General features: G+C 44.2%; 1 protein-coding gene across 4 annotated transcripts in view; it reads right to left on the bottom strand.

Moving 5' to 3' along the window:
* LOC135553119 (protocadherin Fat 3-like) overlaps positions 1–20,271 on the bottom strand; it is a 378,888-nt gene that overhangs the window by 237,665 nt on the left and 120,952 nt on the right. For all 4 annotated transcript variants that reach the window (XM_064985238.1, XM_064985240.1, XM_064985239.1 and 1 more), the window contains exon 2: positions 9,831–13,172. In XM_064985238.1, the coding sequence (XP_064841310.1) occupies positions 9,831–13,146 (3,316 nt within the window). In that variant the 5' untranslated portion in view covers positions 13,147–13,172. The remainder of the gene's footprint in view (positions 1–9,830; positions 13,173–20,271) is intronic.

Genomic DNA, 20,271 nt, shown 5'->3' with positions numbered 1-20,271 from the left:
TCTCTATTATCTCTCTCTCACTTTTATCTATCTTCCTCTCGATTATCTCTCTTTCTCTCTATTATCTATGTTCCTCTCTATTGTCTCTCTTTATCTCTATTATCTATCTTCCACTCTATTATCTATCTTCCTCTCTATTATCTATCTTCCTCTATTATATATCTTCCTCTATATTATCTATCTTCCTCTCTATTATCTCTCCTCCTCTCTATTATCTCTCTTTCTCTCTATTATCTATCTTACACTCTATTATATATCTTCCACTCTATTATCTATCTTCCACTCTATTATATTTCCTCCTCTCTATTATCTCTCTTCCTCTCTATTATCTCTCTTCCACTATATTATCTCTCTTTCTCTCTATTATCTCTCTTCCTCTGGATTATATATCTTCCTCTCTATTATATAACTTTATCTCTATTATCTCTCTTCCTCTCTATTATCTCTCTTCCACTATATTATCTCTCTTTCTCTCTATTATATCTCTTTCTCTCTATTATATATCTTCCTCTCCATTATCTATTTCTCTCTATTATATATATTATTCTCTAGTTATCTCTCTTCCTCTCTATTATCTACTTTTCTATCTATTATCTCTCTTCATCTCTATTATCTATCTTTCTCTCTACTATTGCTTTCTCTCTGATCTATCTTCCTCTCTATTATCTCTCTATTAATTCCCTTCCTCTCTATTATATATCTTTCTCTCTATTATCTCTCTTCCTCTGGATTAAATATCTTCCTCTCTATTATATAACTTTATCTCTCTATTATATATATTTATCTCTATTATCTATCTTTCTCTCTTATCTATATTTCTCTCTATTATCTCTCTTCCTCTCTATTATCTCACTTCCTCTCTATAATATGTCTCTATTTTATATATCCATCTCTATTATCTCTCTCTCTTTCCTTCCTTCTCTCTCTATTATCTCTCTCTCTCTTTAATATGTCTTTCTCTCTCTCCCTCTCCCTCCCTCCACAAACAGAGGTTCCCAGGGACACGTGACATTGTGATTAAGTATCCTAACTCTGAGTGTGTCCTCTTTAGGAGAGAGGAGAGTATAAAGAGAGAAAGAGCAGTCCTAGCAGGGAATGACCTTCTCAGGGTCAGAGGGTGTGTGTGTGTGTGTGTGTGTGTGTGTGTGTGTGTGTGTGTGTGTGTGTGTGTGTGTGTGTGTGTGTGTGTGTGTGTGTGTGCGTGTGTGTGTGTGTGTGCATGTGTGTGTGTGTGCAAGAGAGAGACTGAAGGAGTGCTAATTGTCAAAATGGGTATGGGAACAGGTACTGGTACTTGGGGCTCGAACCATTATGTTGGGGCTCACGCCATTATATTGGGACTCATACCATTATGTTGGCGCTCACACCATTATGTTGGGGCTCAAACCATTATGTTGGGGCTCACGCCATTATATTGGGACTCATACCATTATGTTGGGGCTCACACCATTATGTTGGGGCTCAAACCATTATGTTGGGACTCATACCATTATGTTGGGACTCGCACCATTATGTTGGGACTCATACCATTATGTTGGGACTCATACCATTATGTTGGGGCTCGTACCGTTATGTTGGGGCTCACACCATTATGTTGGGACTCATACCATTATGTTGGGGCTCACACCATTATGTTGGGACTCATACCGTTATGTTGGGGCTCGTACCGTTATGTTGGGGCTCAAACCATTATGTTGGGGCTCAAACCATTATGTTGGGGCTCAAACCATTATGTTGTGGCTCACACCATTATGTTAGGGCTCAAACCATTATGTTGGGGCTCACACCATTATGTTGGGGCTCAAACCATTATGTTGGGGCTCAAACCATTATGTTGGGGCTCAAACCATTATGTTGGGGCTCAAACCATTATGTTGGGGCTCACTATATAGGCTACACAGGCGCACGCACGCACACACACACACACACACACACACACACACACACACACACACACACACACACACATAGTGTATAGGCTACACAGGCACACAACACACACACACAGAAGAGACAACCATGCTAACTAGGCTGGAGAGAGAGATGCTTTAGTACATGTGCCATGTGGGTCCTTCAGAACGGACTAATCCAACACAGACTCCATTCTCTCTGAATTCATTAACATAGATCACTGCCGCTTCTCTACTCAACACTATATAATTACTCAGAGTGGAATCATTTAAAATCTGTTTCATAAAGCTGTGTAATTAATGAATATGTAAAATGGCAATAAAGGAAAATGTAAATAGAAGGGTATATGTTTTTGGTGTGTGTGAACGTATAGTATGTGGGTTTGTGTGTGTGTAGTATGTGCGTGTAGTATGCGTGTGTGTGTAGCAAAAAAATAAACATCCTCTCACTGTCAACTACATTTATTTTCAGCAAACTTAACATGTGTAAATATTTGTATGAACATAACAAGATTCAACAACAGACATAATCTGAACAAGTTCCACAAACATGTGACTAACAGAAATGGAATAATGTGTCCCTGAACAAATGAGGTGTCAAAATCAAAAGTAACAGTCAGTATCTGGTGTGGCCACCAGCTGCATTAAGTACTGCAGGGCATCTCCTCCTCATGGACAGCACCAGATTTGCCAGTTCTTGCTGTGAGATGTTACCCCACTCTTCCACCAAGGCACCTGCAAGTTCCCGGACATTTCTGGGCGGACTGGCCCTAGCCCTCACCCTCCGATCCAACAGGTCCCAGACATGCTCAATGGGATTTAGATCAGGGCTCTTGCCTTGCCATGGCAGAACACTGACCTTCATGTCTTGCAGGAAATCACACACAGAACGATCAGTATGGCTGGTGGCATTATCTTCCTGGAGGGTCATGTCAGGATGAGCCTGCAGGAAGGGTACCGCATGAGGGAGGAGGATGTCTTCACTGTAACGCACAGCGCTGAGATTGCCTGCAATGACAACAAGCTCAGTCCGATGATGCTGTGACACACCAGCACCAGACCATGTCGGACCCTCCACCACCATTAATTGATCCCATTCCAGAGCACAGGCCTCAGTGTAACGCTCATTCCTTCGATGATAGATGTGAATCCGACAATCACCCCTGGTGAGACAAAACCGCAACTCATTAGTTTAGAGCACATTTTGCCAGTCCTGTCTGGTCCAGCGACGGTGGGTTTGTGCCCATAGGCGACATTGCTGCCGGTGAAGTCTGGTGAGGACCTGCCTTACAACAGGCCTACAAGCCCTTAGTCCAGCCTCTCTCAGCCTATTGCAGACAGTCTGAGCACTGATGGAGGAATTGTGTGTTCCTGGTGTAACTCGGGCAGTTGTGGTTGCCGTCCTGTACCTGTCCCGCAGGTGTGATGTCCTGTGCAGGTGTTGTTACACGTGGTCTGCCACTGCGAGGACGATCAGCTGTCCGTCCTGTCTCCCTGTAGCGCTGTCTTAGGCGTCTCACAGTACAGACATTGTAATTTATTGCCCAGGCGTGTGTGTCTTGCGTGTCTGTGTTGTGTGTGTGTGTAGTATGTTTGTGGTGTGTGTGTATGTGTGTAGTATGTGAGTGTGTGTGTATGGTGTGTGTGTGTAGTATGTGTGTGTGTGTGTGTGCGTGCAGTATGTGTGTGTGTGTGCAGTATGTGTGTGTGTAGTTTGTGTGTGTTGTGTGTGTGTTATGTGTGTGTTATGTGTGTGTTGTGTGTGTGTGTGTGTGTGTGTGTGTGTGCTATGTGTGTGTTGTGTGTGTGTGTGTGTGTTGTGTGTGTTATGTGTGCGTTATGTGTGTGTTATGTGTGTGTGTGTGTGTGTGTGTGTGTGTGTGTGTGTGTGTGTGTGTGTGTGTGTGTGTGTGTGTGTGGGGGGGGGGGGGGTGTGTGTGTGTGTGTGTGTGTGTGTGTGTGTGTGTGTGTGTGTGTGTGTGTGTGTGTGTGTGTGTGTGTGTGTGTGTGTGTGTGTGTGTGTGTGTGTGTGTGTGGACCTGAATAATGCTCTTTAAGCTGTAATTGGTTTGTGGCGTTGTACTGCTGCAGCGCCTAGTTGATTTATGGGTCTTGCCAACACTCGGCTAACAAGGGCTATAAATTCACCCCTCTGCTCTGATCCCAGTCATCAACAAGGGACAAGCAAGTGGGGTGAGAGTGCTAGTGTGTGCGTGTGCGTGTGCGTGTGCGTGTGCGTGTGCGTGTGTGTGTGTGTGTGTGTGTGTGTGTGTGTGTGTGTGTATTTGATTAAGTGTCACGAATCCAGGTTCCCTAGCTAACAAGAGGTCTACAACACAACAGGACCGATATGTCTTCATGAGAGGGATGAAAATAACCTCTTCATCTGGTGATGACAGGGATCTGACCCCTCTATGAACTCTGAACACTCAACCCTAGAGTGAGAGTCTAACCAGAGTGAGTGTTCCCAGGCATTTCCAACGAAAATAACCAGTGAGCAAATCTGAGGTTCAAAAGAGCATATTAAATTTGGTGTGAAATTAAAGTGTCTATATTTTGGGGAAATTAAGGTATAGATACATTTTTCAACTATTTTCCATCTTCAAAATGATGCATATATAAGGGCTTTGATTTCTGGATAAACCGATAGAAAGGGGTGTTCGAAAAAGTCTTAAAAGTATTAGAAAAACATCAAAACACCGTAATGTTGACGTAAATACCCAGTTGTAACATAATTACTGCACCTGAATCGGCTTCAAATTATAGTCACAAACCACAGTTTGGTCAACTGTCCTCCTTTCTACTGGCATACTGTTGTGTTCAGCTCATCTGTTTTTTTTCTCTTTCTGTTGTCTGGTGGCCAAACCAAGTGTTAAAACAGTCTGAGTCTGGACAACCCTTCTCTCTCCCTCTGCTCCACTCTCTCTCCCTCTGCTCCACTCTCTCTCCCTCTGCTCCACTCTCTCTCCCTCTGCTCCACTCTCTCTCCCTCTGCTCCACTCTCTCTCCCTCTGCTCCACTCTCTCTCCCTCTGCTCCACTCTCTCTCCCTCTGCTCCACTCTCTCTCCCTCTCCCCCTCTCCTCCACTCTCTCTCTCACTCTCCCCCTCTCTCTCTCCCTCTCCCCCTCTCTCTCCCTCCCCACTCTCTCTCCCTATCCCCTCTCTATATCTCCCTCTCCCCCCTCTCTCTCTCTCCCTCTCCTCCACTCTCCCCCCTCTCTCCCTCTCCTCCACTCTCTCTCTCACTCTCCCCCCTCTCTCTCTCCCTGTCTCTCCCTCCCCCTCTCTCTCTCTCTCTCTCTCTCTCCCTCCCCCTCCCTCTCTCTCTCCCTTTCCCCCCCTCTATCTCTTGCTCTCCCCCCTCTCTCTCTCGCTCCCCCCCTCTCTCTCTCTCCCACTCCCACTCCAGTTAATGTCACCTCTCCCATCTCTTATTGACACCTACCTGTGAGTCCCCTCTCTTTTTTTCCAGTCCACCCTAGTCTTGATGTTATTGTTAACGTCCACAGACAGACTAGACTGGACCAAATCTGAACCTATTACAGACATACTGTATGTTTCACAAGATTGAATAGCACAGTACAGTACAGCACAGTGAGTAGAGCTCAGCAGAGTACAGTACAATACAATACAGTAGACCTACGGTGGGCTGCATTTAGGCCAAGTATACTACACTCCCCTGAAAGTCAGTCACGAGCCATCACTCTCCACCTTCAGCACTCTCCTCCGCCACGCTGTTCTCAGGTCCTCTGATGCCCTGAAGAAGACTTGAGTAAAGGGGAATCAGTGGTCACATCAGAGGACCAGGTTTTCTGCCATCCCCAGCTGTCCTGCAGACTCTGTGGGTAGATTCTGCTCAGACAACATGTAGCACCCATCTGGGTGAAGCCGACATCTGTTAGATTTCGATAAAGCGCCGGAGACTTACTACACATCAATTATTGGGATAGTCCAAACTTGAACTGAGAAATCTACTCAAAACTACAAAAAACACTTTGATGTCCAAGCCAGTGCCATCTCCAGTTTCAAATAAAAACAAAAGCTAGCTAGCCAGCCTATGGGTTATCTTAACAAAACTACGCCATCCTAATATTGAGTTGCACCCCCCCGTTTTCCCTCAGGACAGCCTCAATTCATCGTGGCAAGGACTCTACAAGGTGTCCAAAAGCGTTCCACAGGAATGCTGGCCCATGTTGACTCCAATGCTTCCCATAGTTGTGTCAAGTTGGCTGGATGTCCTTTGGGTGGTGGACCATTCTTGATACACACGGGAAACTGTTGAGCATGAAAACCCATCAGCCTAGCAGTTCTTGACAGAAACCGGTGTGCCTGACACCTACCATATCCCATTCAAAGGCACTTAAATACTTTGTCTTGCCCATTCACCCTCTGAATGACACACATACACAATCCATGTCTCAATTGTCTCAAAGCTTTAAAATCTTTCTTTATCCTGTCTCCTCCCCTTCATCTACACTGATTGAAGTGGATTTAACAGGTGACATCAATAAGGGATCATAGCATTCACCTGGATTCACCTGGTCAGTTTATGTGATGGACAGAGCAGGTGTTCATAATGTTTTGTACACTCAGTACTTATTAAGCTAGCAAAATAAAACGTATATAAACATAATTTTTTTTTATCAGAAAACATAAAAAGCTGTCTGCCTAGGCGACCTTATGGCGCCATGGCGACCAAGGAACTCATATCCATAATAATGCATTTATGTGTAGTACAGCTCAGGGACCCATGATGCAGTTCTGTTACCATAATACCATTAACGGGTTGAAATCCACTTCAATAAGCAAAAATACAACATTTTACTCAATGTGCCATGTCATAGCTGACACCCCATTCTTTCTGCGGACATCTGTGAATGTTAATTCAGAGCAGATATTTAACCAAGTTTTTGGAAAATGTGGTCACATAAAAACCTGAGGGAGATTATACCGTAATTCCGTTACCAAAGTTGCCATTTACACAGTTCTTCCACTAAATTAGTTTTTGTACATATTTCAATGGAAATTGTTCAAAGTAGTCCTTCTGCATTTTAAAGTGAAAAACTGAATCAAAGCGTAATTCCGTTACTGTGGAATTGCCCTCCCCCTATGGGTTTCCCAGGTGGTTTGTTTCAACCTGCAGTCCACTGACTGTCATATCCTCTCTTCTAGTCCAAGCACAAAACGACGTCCATGGAACGATGTGCGCTGAGAGTCGGGAAGCAAGTTCAGGGAGTGAGTGTTTTAATAAAATAAACGGAACATAATACCACACAAGTAACACGAACAACATACAGACATAACACAGGAACAGAAACAATAGCGCCTGGGGAAGGAACCAAAGGGAGTGGCATATATAGGGAAGGTAATCAGGGAAATGATGGAGTCCAGGTGAGTCTGAAGACGCACATGTGCGCGTAACGATGGTGACAGGTGTGCGCCATAAAGAGCAGGCTGGTGACCTAGAGGCCGGAGAGGGAGCACACGTGACAGTCCAACAGCTGTGTAAACGTACTGTGATGCTCAGTTCGACTGTTGCATCCCGACTTCACATGCAACTACAAAGGAGGGAGCAAAACACAATCCTCTTTTTAAATCAACAGCATGAGTTCTATGGATTCTGGAATGGATTCTGGAGTTCTCTTCAAAGACATGATATCCTTACTGTAATTATATAGGTCGAGCCTACAGTAACACTCCATCACAGGGGAGATCTGGTATCCATTGGCCCCCTTTGACTCAGCTTTGAACATCGATCATGAAACATACACGGAGCTCTGGGAGTGTCTGAGCTTCTTTTTCATCTAAAAATTAAGCTTTTATAGCTCTATGTAGCAATGTGGATCCATATTGTAACTAGCTATACTGCTACTGTCTGATGGTATACTGCTACTGTCTGATGGTATACTGCTACTGTCTGATGGTATACTGCTACTGTCTGATGGTATACTGCTACTGTCTGATGGTATACTGCTACTGTCTGATGGTATACTGCTACTGTCTGATGGTATACTGCTACTGTCTGATGGTATACTGCTACTGTCTGATGGTATACTGCTACTGTCTGATGGTATACTGCTACTGTCTGATGGTATACTGCTACTGTCTGATGGTATACTGCTACTGTCTGATGGTATACTGCTGGTATTCTGCATTATTCATCACTGATGAGTCATTTGACAGTTTGGAACTAGCATTCTGCATCTGTGGCCTATGACTGATTAACATGGATTGGGGCTAAGAGTTTGACTTTCTGGCCCCTGGTGAATGCTTGAGTGAAGCAGTGCGGCTGCATTTCCTGTCTGTCAAAATGTTCAATGGCTCATTTGAAACATGACCTCTGAGAATTTATCTTAAAAGTCTGGGGACGATTCCCTGACTGCAATTAATCCAAAACGAAATTGCAAAACATGACCTGGCAGTTGCACGCTGAGGCATTTATTATCATTATCTTCAAACTAATATTGTTGCTAGGAGCAGGAACAGTAGTAGTTATAGACCTGTAGTAGTTTAATGGATGACAGTTCACAAGTTTTTCCCAGAAGAAAAGAGTCAGTCTGCTAAACATGCTGAGCCAGGCTACTCCTCCCTGAAACCAAAATGAAAAATGTAAAAGACAACCAGGCCTTGGCTATAGACTACAACTGAGCTCGAGGACCACTTTGGGGCTTCCTCAGTTTCCGGCAAAATTGCATGACAAACAAAAGGAGGAGTCGGTTGGATTGTATCTTTCTCTGTCTCTCTCGCTTTCTCTCTCTCTGTCTCTCTCTTTCGCTCTCTCCTGTTATCTTATTCTCATTCTACAGCACGATCGTAGAGTGGGATGAAGGATCACTTGGACCCAGAGCACCATTTGCTGGGGATCTAAAGGCAATTTGAAACCATCAAGATAATTGATCGTTCCATCAGGCATGGAGGTGATGCTGTTTCATCTCCCACTTCTTCTCCCACTTCTCCCCCTCTGTTCTCCCATGTTCCCTCTCATCCAAGCCCTTCCCATTTTAAGTGGAAACTAATATTGGTCCATATTTCATGGAGGATTTATATAGTATGTGTGTGTTGGGGGGGGTGGGGGTGATACGAGGTAGATCACACACCGTGGACTAATGTCATAATAAACCTAATCCTCCCTCTCTGCACTCTGCAGTCTCCTTTCCCTTCTGATAGGAAATTAACCGATTTCCTCTGCCCCTCCTCGTCTAGCCATTGGACAGGAGGACCACACGGCCGGGCACGGGCCGCCTTTCAATAAATAGAATCAGGAAAATCCTAGAATACCTTGGAGCAGAATGTCACAAACGGCCCATCAAGCCTCCCAGTTGGTATGCCGGAGCTCCAGCCAAGAGTGGGAGACGAGTAGAAGAGGAGGGGTGGGCGGATTAGGTAGAGAAGGCAGAGAGATGCCAAATGTCTGGGTCAGGCAAAAATGACATGACAACTAGACTAAATGTAAATAAAGATAGCGGAGTTGTAATTCAATCTGGCACGGCCCTCTCCCAGACTGGAGCTAAGCTTATAAATCACAGCTCTAAACCTTCTTAAGAACACCCCAGCCACAAACACGGCAGCCGCTCCACAATTAGATTTTTTGTCAGCCGCTGGACTGGCCTCCGGAGCATGTCTCTCTCTCCGTCTCACACACACACACACACACACACACACAGCCGAGACAGGACTTATAAGGTCCAGCATCATTAAAAACACAGGGCTCATACACAGCATTAGTCAGTTTAAGGGGATATTGTAGCTCTTCACCACAACGTTAAATTAAACAAATCTACACAACGCAGGCTTGTAATCTGTTTTATGTTCAATTGTTAGTGCCTATACTTACCAGGGAATAAACCAACTACCAAGACTAATCTAAACAGCGATATTACATGTCACAGCAGGTTTTTATCAGGCAATCTGCACTTACCCGTCTCTTCGTCGATGGCGAATCGTCCCAGTCCACTCCCGTCCCGGATAGAGTACTGGATTTCCCCATCTCTACCATTGTCGTCATCCCGGGCCGTGACTTGGAGGACGGTGGTCCCGATGCGGGCGCTCTCCTTCACCGATCCCGTGAGGGCGAAGTGGGAGAAGTAAGGAGTGTAGAGGTTCTCGTTTACATCTACCACCTCTAGTTCCACGAAGGTGACAGACAGCAGAGAGACAGGTCTCCCTTTATCCTTGGCTTTCACCGTGAGGTTGTAGAACTGTTGCGTCTCGTAGTCCAGCTCCTTGGTCAGACGGATGGCCCCACTGGCCTTGTCCACCTCGAACTTCCCGTTGTAGTCGTTGACCAGGGAGTATCTAACCTGGCCACCCAGGCCAAGGTCTGGATCCTGAGTCTCGAGCCAGGCCACCACGGTTCCCACTGGTAGATCCTCCAGGGCCCGGGTGTTGTAGACACTGGGGATAAATACTGGGGGGCAGTCATTAACGTCGTCTAGAGAGATCTTCAGAGTGGTGACTGAAAACTTCTGGTTCCCTTTCTCTGCACGGTCACGAGCCTCGATCTTCAAGTTGAAGTTGGAGACAAACTCCCTGTCCAGCTGGCCGGCAACATACACAATCCCGTTAGAGCTGTTGATGCCGAACTGGGTGGTGCTGGTCAGGATGGAGTAGACAATTTCTCCATTAGGCCCCAGGTCTTTGTCAGTGGCCTCAACCTGAATGACATCGGTGCCGATGGCCATGTTTTCGGGAATGACGGTTCTATAGCCTCCCTCCTGCAGGAATTGAGGTGTATTGTCATTGGCATCTTCAATGTAGATGGTGAGCAGACTCCATGCGGTTTTCTGTGGCAGGCCCAGGTCGTAGATAGTGATGTTGAGGAGATATCTGTCTCTTTTCTCTCTGTCCATGGGCAGGAAGACGCTGATCAACCCACTCTCCATGTGAATGGTGAAACAGCTGTCTGTGTTTCCATCCGAGATGGCGTACAAAATCAAACCGTTAAAACCTGTGTCGCCGTCGTAGGCGTTGACCTTGAAGACACTGGACCCAACCTTGAGGTCCTCGCATACTGATATGTCTGCGGGAAAGGCCTTGTCAAACTGAGGTGTCTGTCTGTTGACGGAGAAAAGGTCAATGAACCCTTCCTCGATCTTGGGCTTGGTTCTAGCTTTGGACTTATTTAGTAATTTCTCAGCTAGCTTTTGGGCGACTCTGGTCTCCCTACAGTTGAAGTTCTTGGGCGGAGATTTCCCATGAACAATAGAGATGTTCACGAACATTGGATCAGAGAAGTTCTCTCCATCTGTGGCGGTTATTTTCAAACTGAAGATTCCATTTTTAGGACTGGCAGTGGAGAGGGACCTCCGTAGAGTCAGGACCCCTGAGTCAGGGTTCAGGTCGAAGAATCCCCTCTCATTCCCTTCCAGGATCTTGTACTTCACCAGCTCCAGCTCATCTATGTCAATGGCAGACATGGTGGTTATCACCTCATCGGTGGGGAAGTCCCGAGATACCACTCCCTGGCACGCCACTTTCTCAAATAAGGGTTGGTTGTCGTTCACATTCTCCAGATGGACAGTTACGTTGACTTCACTCTCTCGTCTGTAGGGGGAACCCCAGTCAGAGGCCCTGACCACAAAAACGTAGCTCTCAGACGAGGACTCAAAGTCCAGCTCCTGTGTGGTGGTGAGGATGCCAGAGAACTGGTTGATTTTGAAGGGCAGGGGCTGAAGGCTGGCTATGCTGTATGTTATGTATCCATTCTCCCCGCTATCACCATCCACAGCGGACACCGTCAGAATGGTCGATCCCATGGGAACGCTCTCGTTGACAAACACCTCGTACGAAGACTGAGTGAAAGTTGGGGTGTTGTCGTTGGCGTCCTCGATGGAGACCCGAACTTTGACCCTCAGCTCGCTGTCCATCTCCACCACCTCGAGGTCAAACACGTCCTGGGTGACCTCCGTGAACCAGCGAATTGTTGAGATCACGCCTGTTAAGGTGTTCATCCGGAAGTAGTAGGAGTCTGCCGAGGGGGTCAGGATATATTCAGCATCGTCTGGTTCAGGGGTGATTTTCACCACCTCTACGATCATGCCTGGGGGTGAGATTTCAAAGAGACTAATTTCGTACGACTCCTGTTTGAATTTCACTTCCACAGCCTGTGGTTTGTTCACCATGATGTGCACAACCCTGACCGCAGAAAACTTTTGTGGAACACCCTTGTCCTTGGCCTGAAGAGTGAGGTTATATCCATAAGGGAAGTTATCCCAGTCCACTTGGCCAGATGCTTTGATAGCGAACTCATTGCCCTCTGACCTTTCCAGAGTAAACTGCTTCACAGGGTCTCCGGCCACTATAGACAAAGACTCAATCTCTCCATTTAACCCCTTGTCCAGGTCTTCCACAGTGACCACTGCATACACAGGGTCCTTGTCCAACCACGAAGGGACATGGGTGACCACATTGATGAACGGCACATGCTCGTTGACACGCTCTACATGCATAAAGAGCTTGGCCGTACTGCTCACACCGTTATTGCCATACAACTTCATCCCGCGGTCCACCGCCTGGATTTCTAGGTCGTATCGGTTCTGCTCCTCAATGTTCAGTTTCCCACTGAGGGAGACCACACCGCTAGTTGGGTGCACGGCGAACAGCTCCATTTTCTCCTTGAAGAAGTAGTAAAATTCCCCATTGGAGCCGACGTCCGCATCAGTGGCTGTAACTTGTGCTATGCTAGTCCTGAGGGGGGTGCTTTCTGCTATGGTGACTGAGTATGTGGTTGGCGAGAATAGAGGTCGAAGGTCATTCATGTCCAGGACCTGGACAGTCACTTTGGTCCAGGTCTCCAGAACCTCCCCTTTGACAGAGGCTTTCACTGTCAGTAAGTAGCTATCCTGGATTTCTCGATTCAAGATGGCTGCATTGCCACCTTTAGTCCTTATGCGCAAGAAGCAGAAATCTCCCAGCACGTACTCCTCTGCTTTAAAGAAGCCTTCTTCATCCCCAGAGGTGATCCTGTAGCGAATTTCCCAGGAGCGCTGGTCCAAGTGGATGCCCATTTTAACTTTACTGTTGGCGTAGGTGCGCGCCGCGGAGTTCTCGTAGACGGTGGCATGGTAGACGGGCTGAGTGAAGAGAAAGTGAGGGCCGTTGGCGGGGCCCTGGGGATGCCTCTGGGAGTCCTGGCAGCAGCAGTGGTGCGGCTGGGAGAGTAGCAGCAACAGGGCCAGGCAGACGAGAGGGGCACGCATGCCTATGTAGCCCCACTGGCCCATATTCACATCCATCCCATCATCACTCTTCCGTCCTGCAACTAAAGAGAGGAGAGAGACATTAGCCATGGGGGAGACAGGGGGACACTGGGGCAAAGGGGAAAAGGATTTACAACCACAAAAGACATGCCACATATCCTGCACCTTGACCTTTGACCTCTAGGCCTAACAGGCTACAAATTATCCATTTGATTGTGAAGATTGAGTGGATGGGGGAGGGGGAAGGAGATGACGGAATACATAGTAGCCATGCAACCGTAGGAGGTATGACATCATTGTGTGTGGACTCTATGTGGACACTCAATTGCACGTTTCCGAAAAACCAGGAGGTTTGATTCCAGAAGCAAAGAACAAAATAATTGCATGGGTAGTGGAAGGAGGAGTGCAGCATCACAAAAACACACACATACCAAAGAAAACATAACACTATTAGACTGCAGGAAAGCTGAAGTTAGAAACAGATCCCTCTATCATAATACTATTCTTGACCGACAAGAAAAACTGCAACAGTATGTCTCGAAAACATGTCATCTATCTTCATAAACAACAACCCAGATATGGCTCAAACTGGGAGTAAAATAGGCCTTATGTTGTGTTTAGTTTCTTTAGGCCTTCTGTTGTGTTTAGTTTCTGTAGGCCTTCTGTTGTGTTTAGCTTCTTTAGGCCTTCTGTTGCGTTTAGTTTCTTTAGGCCTTCTGTTGTGTTTAGTTTCTTTAGGCCTTCTGTTGTGTTTAGTTTCTTTAGGCCTTCTGTTGTGTTTAGTTTCTTTAGGCCTTCTGTTGTGTTTAGTTTCTTTAGGCCTTCTGTTGTGTTTAGTTTCTGTAGGCCTTCTGTTGTGTTTAGTTTATGTAGGCCTTCTGTTGTGTTTAGTTTCTTTATGCCTTCTGTTGTGTTTAGTTTCTTTAGGCCTTCTGTTGTGTTTAGTTTCTTTAGGCCTTCTGTTGTGTTTAGTTTCTTTAGGCCTTCTGTTGTGTTTAGTTTCTTTAGGCCTTCTGTTGTGTTTAGTTTCTTTAGGCCTTCTGTTGTGTTTAGTTTCTTTAGGCCTTCTGTTGTGTTTAGTTTCTTTAGGCCTTCTGTTGTGTTTAGTTTCTTTAGGCCTTCTGTTGTGTTTAGTTTCTTTAGGCCTTCTGTTGTGTTTAGTTTCTTTAGGCCTTCTGTTGTGTTTAGTTTCTTTAGGCCTTCTGTTGTGTTTAGTTTCTTTAGGCCTTCTGTTGTGTTTAGTTTCTTTAGGCCTTCTGTTGTGTTTAGTTTCTTTAGGCCTTCTGTTGTGTTTAGTTTCTTTAGGCCTTCTGTTGTGTTTAGTTTCTTTAGGCCTTCTGTTGTGTTTAGTTTCTTTAGGCCTTCTGTTGTGTTTAGTTTCTTTAGGCCTTCTGTTGTGTTTAGTTTCTTTAGGCCTTCTGTTGTGTTTAGTTTCTTTAGGCCTTCTGTTGTGTTTAGTTTCTTTAGGCCTTCTGTTGTGTTTAGTTTCTTTAGGCCTTCTTTGTGTTTAGTTTCTTTAGGCCTTCTGTTGTGTTTAGTTTTTAGGCCTTCTGTTGTGTTTAGTTTCTTTAGGCCTTCTGTTGTGTTTAGTTTCTTTAGGCCTTCTGTTGTGTTTAGTTTCTTTAGGCCTTCTGTTGTGTTTAGTTTCTTTAGGCCTTCTGTTGTGTTTAGTTTCTTTAGGCCTGTTGTGTTTAGTTTCTGCCTTTGTTGTGTTTAGTTTCTTTAGGCCTTCTGTTGTGTTTAGTTTCTTTAGGACTTCTGTTGTGTTTAGTTTCTTTATGCCTTCTGTTGTGTTTAGTTTCTTTAGGACTTCTGTTGTGTTTAGTTTCTTTTTCTGTTGTGTTTAGTTTCTTTAGGCCTTCTGTTGTGTTTAGTTTCTTTAGGCCTTCTGTTGTGTTTAGTTTCTTTAGGCCTTCTGTTGTGTTTAGTTTCTTTAGGCCTTCTGTTGTGTTTAGTTTCTTTAGGCCTTCTGTTGTGTTTAGTTTCTTTATGCCTTCTGTTGTGTTTAGTTTCTTTAGGACTTCTGTTGTGTTTAGTTTCTTTAGGCCTTCTGTTGTGATTAGTTTCTTTAGGCCTTCTGTTGTGATTAGTTTCTTTAGGCCTTCTGTTGTGTTTAGTTTCTTTATGCCTTCTGTTGTGTTTAGTTTCTTTAGGACTTCTGTTGTGTTTAGTTTCTTTAGGCCTTCTGTTGTGTTTAGTTTCTTTAGGCCTTCTGTTGTGTTTAGTTTCTTTAGGCCTTCTGTTGTGTTTAGTTTCTTTAGGCCTTCTGTTGTGTTTAGTTTCTTTAGGCCTTCTGTTGTGTTTAGTTTCTTTAGGCCTTCTGTTGTGTTTAGTTTCTTTAGGCCTTCTGTTGTGTTTAGTTTCTTTAGGCCTTCTGTTGTGTTTAGTTTCTTTAGGCCTTCTGTTGTGTTTAGTTTCTTTAGGACTTCTGTTGTGTTTAGTTTCTTTAGGCCTTCTGTTGTGTTTAGTTTCTTTAGGACTTCTGTTGTGTTTAGTTTCTTTAGGCCTTCTGTTGTGTTTAGTTTCTTTATGCCTTCTGTTGTGTTTAGTTTCTTTAGGACTTCTGTTGTGTTTAGTTTCTTTAGGCCTTCTGTTGTGTTTAGTTTCTTTAGGCCTTCTGTTGTGTTTAGTTTCTTTAGGACTTCTGTTGTGTTTAGTTTCTTTAGGCCTTCTGTTGTGTTTAGTTTCTTTAGGCCTTCTGTTGTGATTAGTTTCTTTAGGCCTTCTGTTGTGTTTAGTTTCTTTATGCCTTCTGTTGTGTTTAGTTTCTTTAGGACTTCTGTTGTGTTTAGTTTCTGTTGTGTTTAGTTTATGTAGGCCTTCTGTTGTGTTTAGTTTCTTTAGGCCTTCTGTTGTGATTAGTTTCTTTAGGCCTTCTGTTGTGTTTAGTTTCTTTATGCCTTCTGTTGTGTTTAGTTTCTTTAGGTTTCTTTACTTCTGTTGTGTTTAGTTTCTTTAGGCCTTCTGTTGTGTTTAGTTTCTGTTGTGTTTAGTTTCTTTAGGCCTTCTGTTGTGTTTAGTTTCTTTATGCCTTCTGTTGTGTTTAGTTTCTTTAGGCCTTCTGTTGTGATTAGTTTCTGTAGGCCTTCTGTTGTGTTTAGTTTCTTTATGCCTTCTGTTGTGTTTAGTTTCTTTATGCCTTCTGTTGTGTTTAGTTTCTTTAGGCCTTCTGTTGTGTTTAGTTTCTTTAGGCCTTCTGTTGTGATTAGTTTCTTTAGGCCTTCTGTTGTGTTTAGTTTCTTTAGGCCTTCTGTTGTGATTAGTTTCTGTAGGCCTTCTGTTGTGATTAGTTTCTGTAGGCCTTCTGTTGTGCTTAGTTTATTTTTTCTTGTCAGAAAAAGAAGGAGCTATTCTGAAATAAGTGGCCACAAATATGTTCTAATCCGGGTACTGGGAGAAACCCTGATCCGGTAAATACCATGTTGGTCGAGATAGGAGCGCCACCACAGTCGGGGTTATGATGACTCAACGTTTTCCACCGCAGTGACTGCAGGGTGGACAGGAAGAGTCCACATGTCCGAGAGAACTGAATAAAATGCTGGATAAAGAGAACTGCCACACACACCCACAAAACGCACACTCACGCACGCACACATGGATGCACACCCACACACACACCCACAAAACACACACTCACATGGATGCACACCCACACACACACACACACACCCACAAACTCACACCCACGCACGCACACATGGACGCACACCCACACACACACACACTCTCTCTTTCAAAACACTCACTTTCAGCACTACGAGTCCCTCTACAATTCTATGACCTACAAAAACATCTGCTTTTTAACTGTGGCCAAACCACTCGGCTGAAACAATGAAAACCACCATCCAAAACCTACATTTAAATAAGACCCATAAGTCATTTAGGGAACAAAGATCCACAATCCACCAAAGAGTGTGTGTCGAATCAAATCAAATCAAATGTATTGGTCACATACACATATTTATGAGTGAGTGAGTGAGTGAGTGAGTGAGTGAGTGAGTGAGTGAGTGAGTGAGTGAGTGAGTGAGTGAGTGAGTAAACATCTTACTATATCAAAAATCCACACAAGAATAGTAAACCAACTAAAACTCAGAGAAGTGAGGACATCCCCAAAAAGTCCCCACAATTATAGTAAGGTGTGTGTGTGTGTGTGTGTGTGTGTGTGTGTGTGTGTGTGTGTGTGTGTGTGTGTGTGTGTGTGTGTGTGTGTGTGTGTATGTCTAGTTTGTCTGTTTCTGTGTTTGGCCTGATATGGTTCTTTATCAGAGACAGGTGTTAGTCATTGTCTCTGATTGGGAACCATATTTAAGTAGCCTGTTTTGTCATTGTGGGTGATTGTCTATGTTAGTTGCTTGTGTCAGCACAGTTCTTATAGCTTCACAGTCGTTTTTCGTTGATTGTTTTGTATAGTTTGTTCAAGTGTTCTCTGTTTATTAAATTCACGATGAACATATAGCACGCTGCATTTTGGTCCTCCGATCCTTCCAACTACTCTTCCTCAGACGAGGAGGACGACGATCGTGACACACGCAGCTATCGCTACTATACCCTTAATGTTCTTCATCTCCTTCTTATTGTTATTATTACAATTTTTATTATGAACATCATTATAATAATAAGTAATGGCGTTATCATTAGTAGGCTTAGTATAGCAGCCTTGTATAACCACCATCCAGCTGTAGGCCTCATTTATTTAGTGTTGTTTACACTTCCAAACAGGCAGAAAATTGTTTTGTTTCGTCTTAATATTGTATTTCAATATATGGGCTACTGTATCAATCAATCATTATTTTGTTCATGCCATCACACAGCGTACGAAACATTCATGCTTTGAAATGCAATCAAGCATTTTTGTTTTGAAATTAAATAACAAAGGAAGCTTTGAATAATTAGCCTAAATAATAAATAAACCACAATTCATAAATGCATGCAACTGTTTTTAGTCTGCTGTAATAAGGCTTTATATACAGTACCAGTCAAAAGTTTAGTCACACTTACTCATTCAAGGGTTTTCTGTATTTTTACTATTTTTTACATTGTATAATAATAGTGAAGACATCTGAACTATATAAATAACACACATGGAATCATGTTGTAACCAAAAAAGTGTTATGTATATTTTAGAACAGGCTACACTGATAACTCCAGCTTGGTTCGCAAGTGTCTAAACCATACCATCTTAACCATCTTTGGTAGAGTGTCGCCAAAATACTTGAATTGAGGAAGTGTGATTATAATCATTAGGATATTTTAGGGATCCGCAGTAGACGTCCTAAATGCACCCCAGCCCTCAGATGTGAGCTAAACAGTGAACTTAATCTTCAGATGCATTTTTTGGTTATGGGTGTGAAAGTGAGCTCATCGTTTCCAAACATTTAGGCCGTGGCGGAGATCTTTGTGGGCTATACTCGGCCTTGTCTCAGGATGGTAAGTTAGTGGCTGAAGATATCCCTCTAGTGGTGTGGGGGCTGTGCTTTGGCAAAGTGGGTGGGGTTATATCCTTCCTGTTTGGCCCTGTCGGGGGGTGTCCTCGGACGGGGCCACAGTGTCTCCTGACCCCTCCTGTCTCAGCCTCCAGTATTTATGCTGCAGTAGTTTATGTGTCGGGGGGCTAGGGTCAGTTTGTTATATCCGGAGTACTTCTCCTGTCCTATTCGGTGTCCTGTGTGAATTTAAGTGTGCTCTCTCTAATTCTCTCTTTCTCTCTTTCTTTCTCTCTCTCAGAGGACCTGAGCCCTAGGACCATGCCTCAGGACTACCTGACATGATGACTCCTTGCTGTCCCCAGTCCACCTGGCCGTGCTGCTGCTCCAGTTTCAATTGTTCTGCCTTATTATTATTTGACCATGCTGGTCATTTATGAACATTTGAACATCTTGGCCATGTTCTTTTATAATCTCCACCCGGCACAGCCAGAAGAGGACTGGCCACCCCTCATAGCCTGGTTCCTCTCTAGGTTTCTTCCTAGGTTTTGGCCTTTCTAGGGAGTTTTTCCTAGCCACCGTGCTTCTACACCTGCATTGCTTGCTGTTTGGGGTTTTAGGCTGGGTTTCTGTACAGCACTTTGAGATATCAGCTGATGTACGAAGGGCTATATAAATACATTTGATTTGATTTGCTTTGTGATCTATTAACAGAAATGGTTATATTAAATAGGCACACTATTTTTTACTGATGCATTTGGCAATATTCAATTCATACGCACAAAACATATGAACAAAAGCATTCACTGTGAAAGTTGATAGATGTAGGTCTTCATAGGGGTGGCAGTGTAGCCTAGTGGTTAGAGTTTTGGACTAGTAACCGGAAGGTTGAGAGTTCAAATCCCCGAGCTGAAAAGGTACAAATCTGTCGTTCTGCCCCTGAACAACCAGTTAACACACTGTTCCCAGGCCGTCATTGAAAATAAGAATTTGTTCTTAACTGACTTGCCTGGTTAAATAAAGGTAAAAAACATATATATATATATATATTGAATAAGTTCTTGTTTTCTTGTTCAAACGGTGAACAACACCTGTCAAACTCAAACATTTCTCTCAAAACACAGGGATGTCGATTCGCACACGACTATTATAATTCACCTAGGAGTTCACCAATAAACAGTGGGTTATTCTGGCTGCAATTCTTACTCTCCCGCCATGTACAATTTACTGGAATGGCAGATTCGGATGGGACAAAATATGACAGATAGTGTTTTGCGCTTGTGCACATAACTATATTACACGACCACCCCTAGTAAAACTCCCATTCAAATAAGGCTTAAGGCAAGGGTTGTTTCCTGTTCTCTGCTGCTGCAGCATTATGTTTTACATAACCATGTAGCATTTCAGTATCACGTGTCTTAGAGTGATGGACTGTGTCATCCCCGTGGCCTACGCAGCGAATCAGACAGGCGTCTTCTGCACCATGAAAAAACTAATTGTCACTGCTCGACTAAAGAAATCCCGGTCAACCAACAGCCTATCGACCAAACAATCGACCAGTCGACTAAATGGGGTCGGGCCTAGTGTGAATGTATACGCCTACATTCCAGTGTCTGTCTCCATGCATATATAAGCACATCACACAAGGGAGAACAGAACAGAGCATCACCACAGAAAAACACCGTCCACAGAGAAGGTCAACTTACTGTCAGAGCTAAACACCCCCGTCATTAAAGGC

Source organism: Oncorhynchus masou, chromosome 13 (assembly GCF_036934945.1).
Source record: "Oncorhynchus masou masou isolate Uvic2021 chromosome 13, UVic_Omas_1.1, whole genome shotgun sequence".
NCBI lineage: Eukaryota > Metazoa > Chordata > Actinopteri > Salmoniformes > Salmonidae > Oncorhynchus > Oncorhynchus masou.
This window is presented reverse-complemented; position numbering and strand designations above follow the sequence as displayed.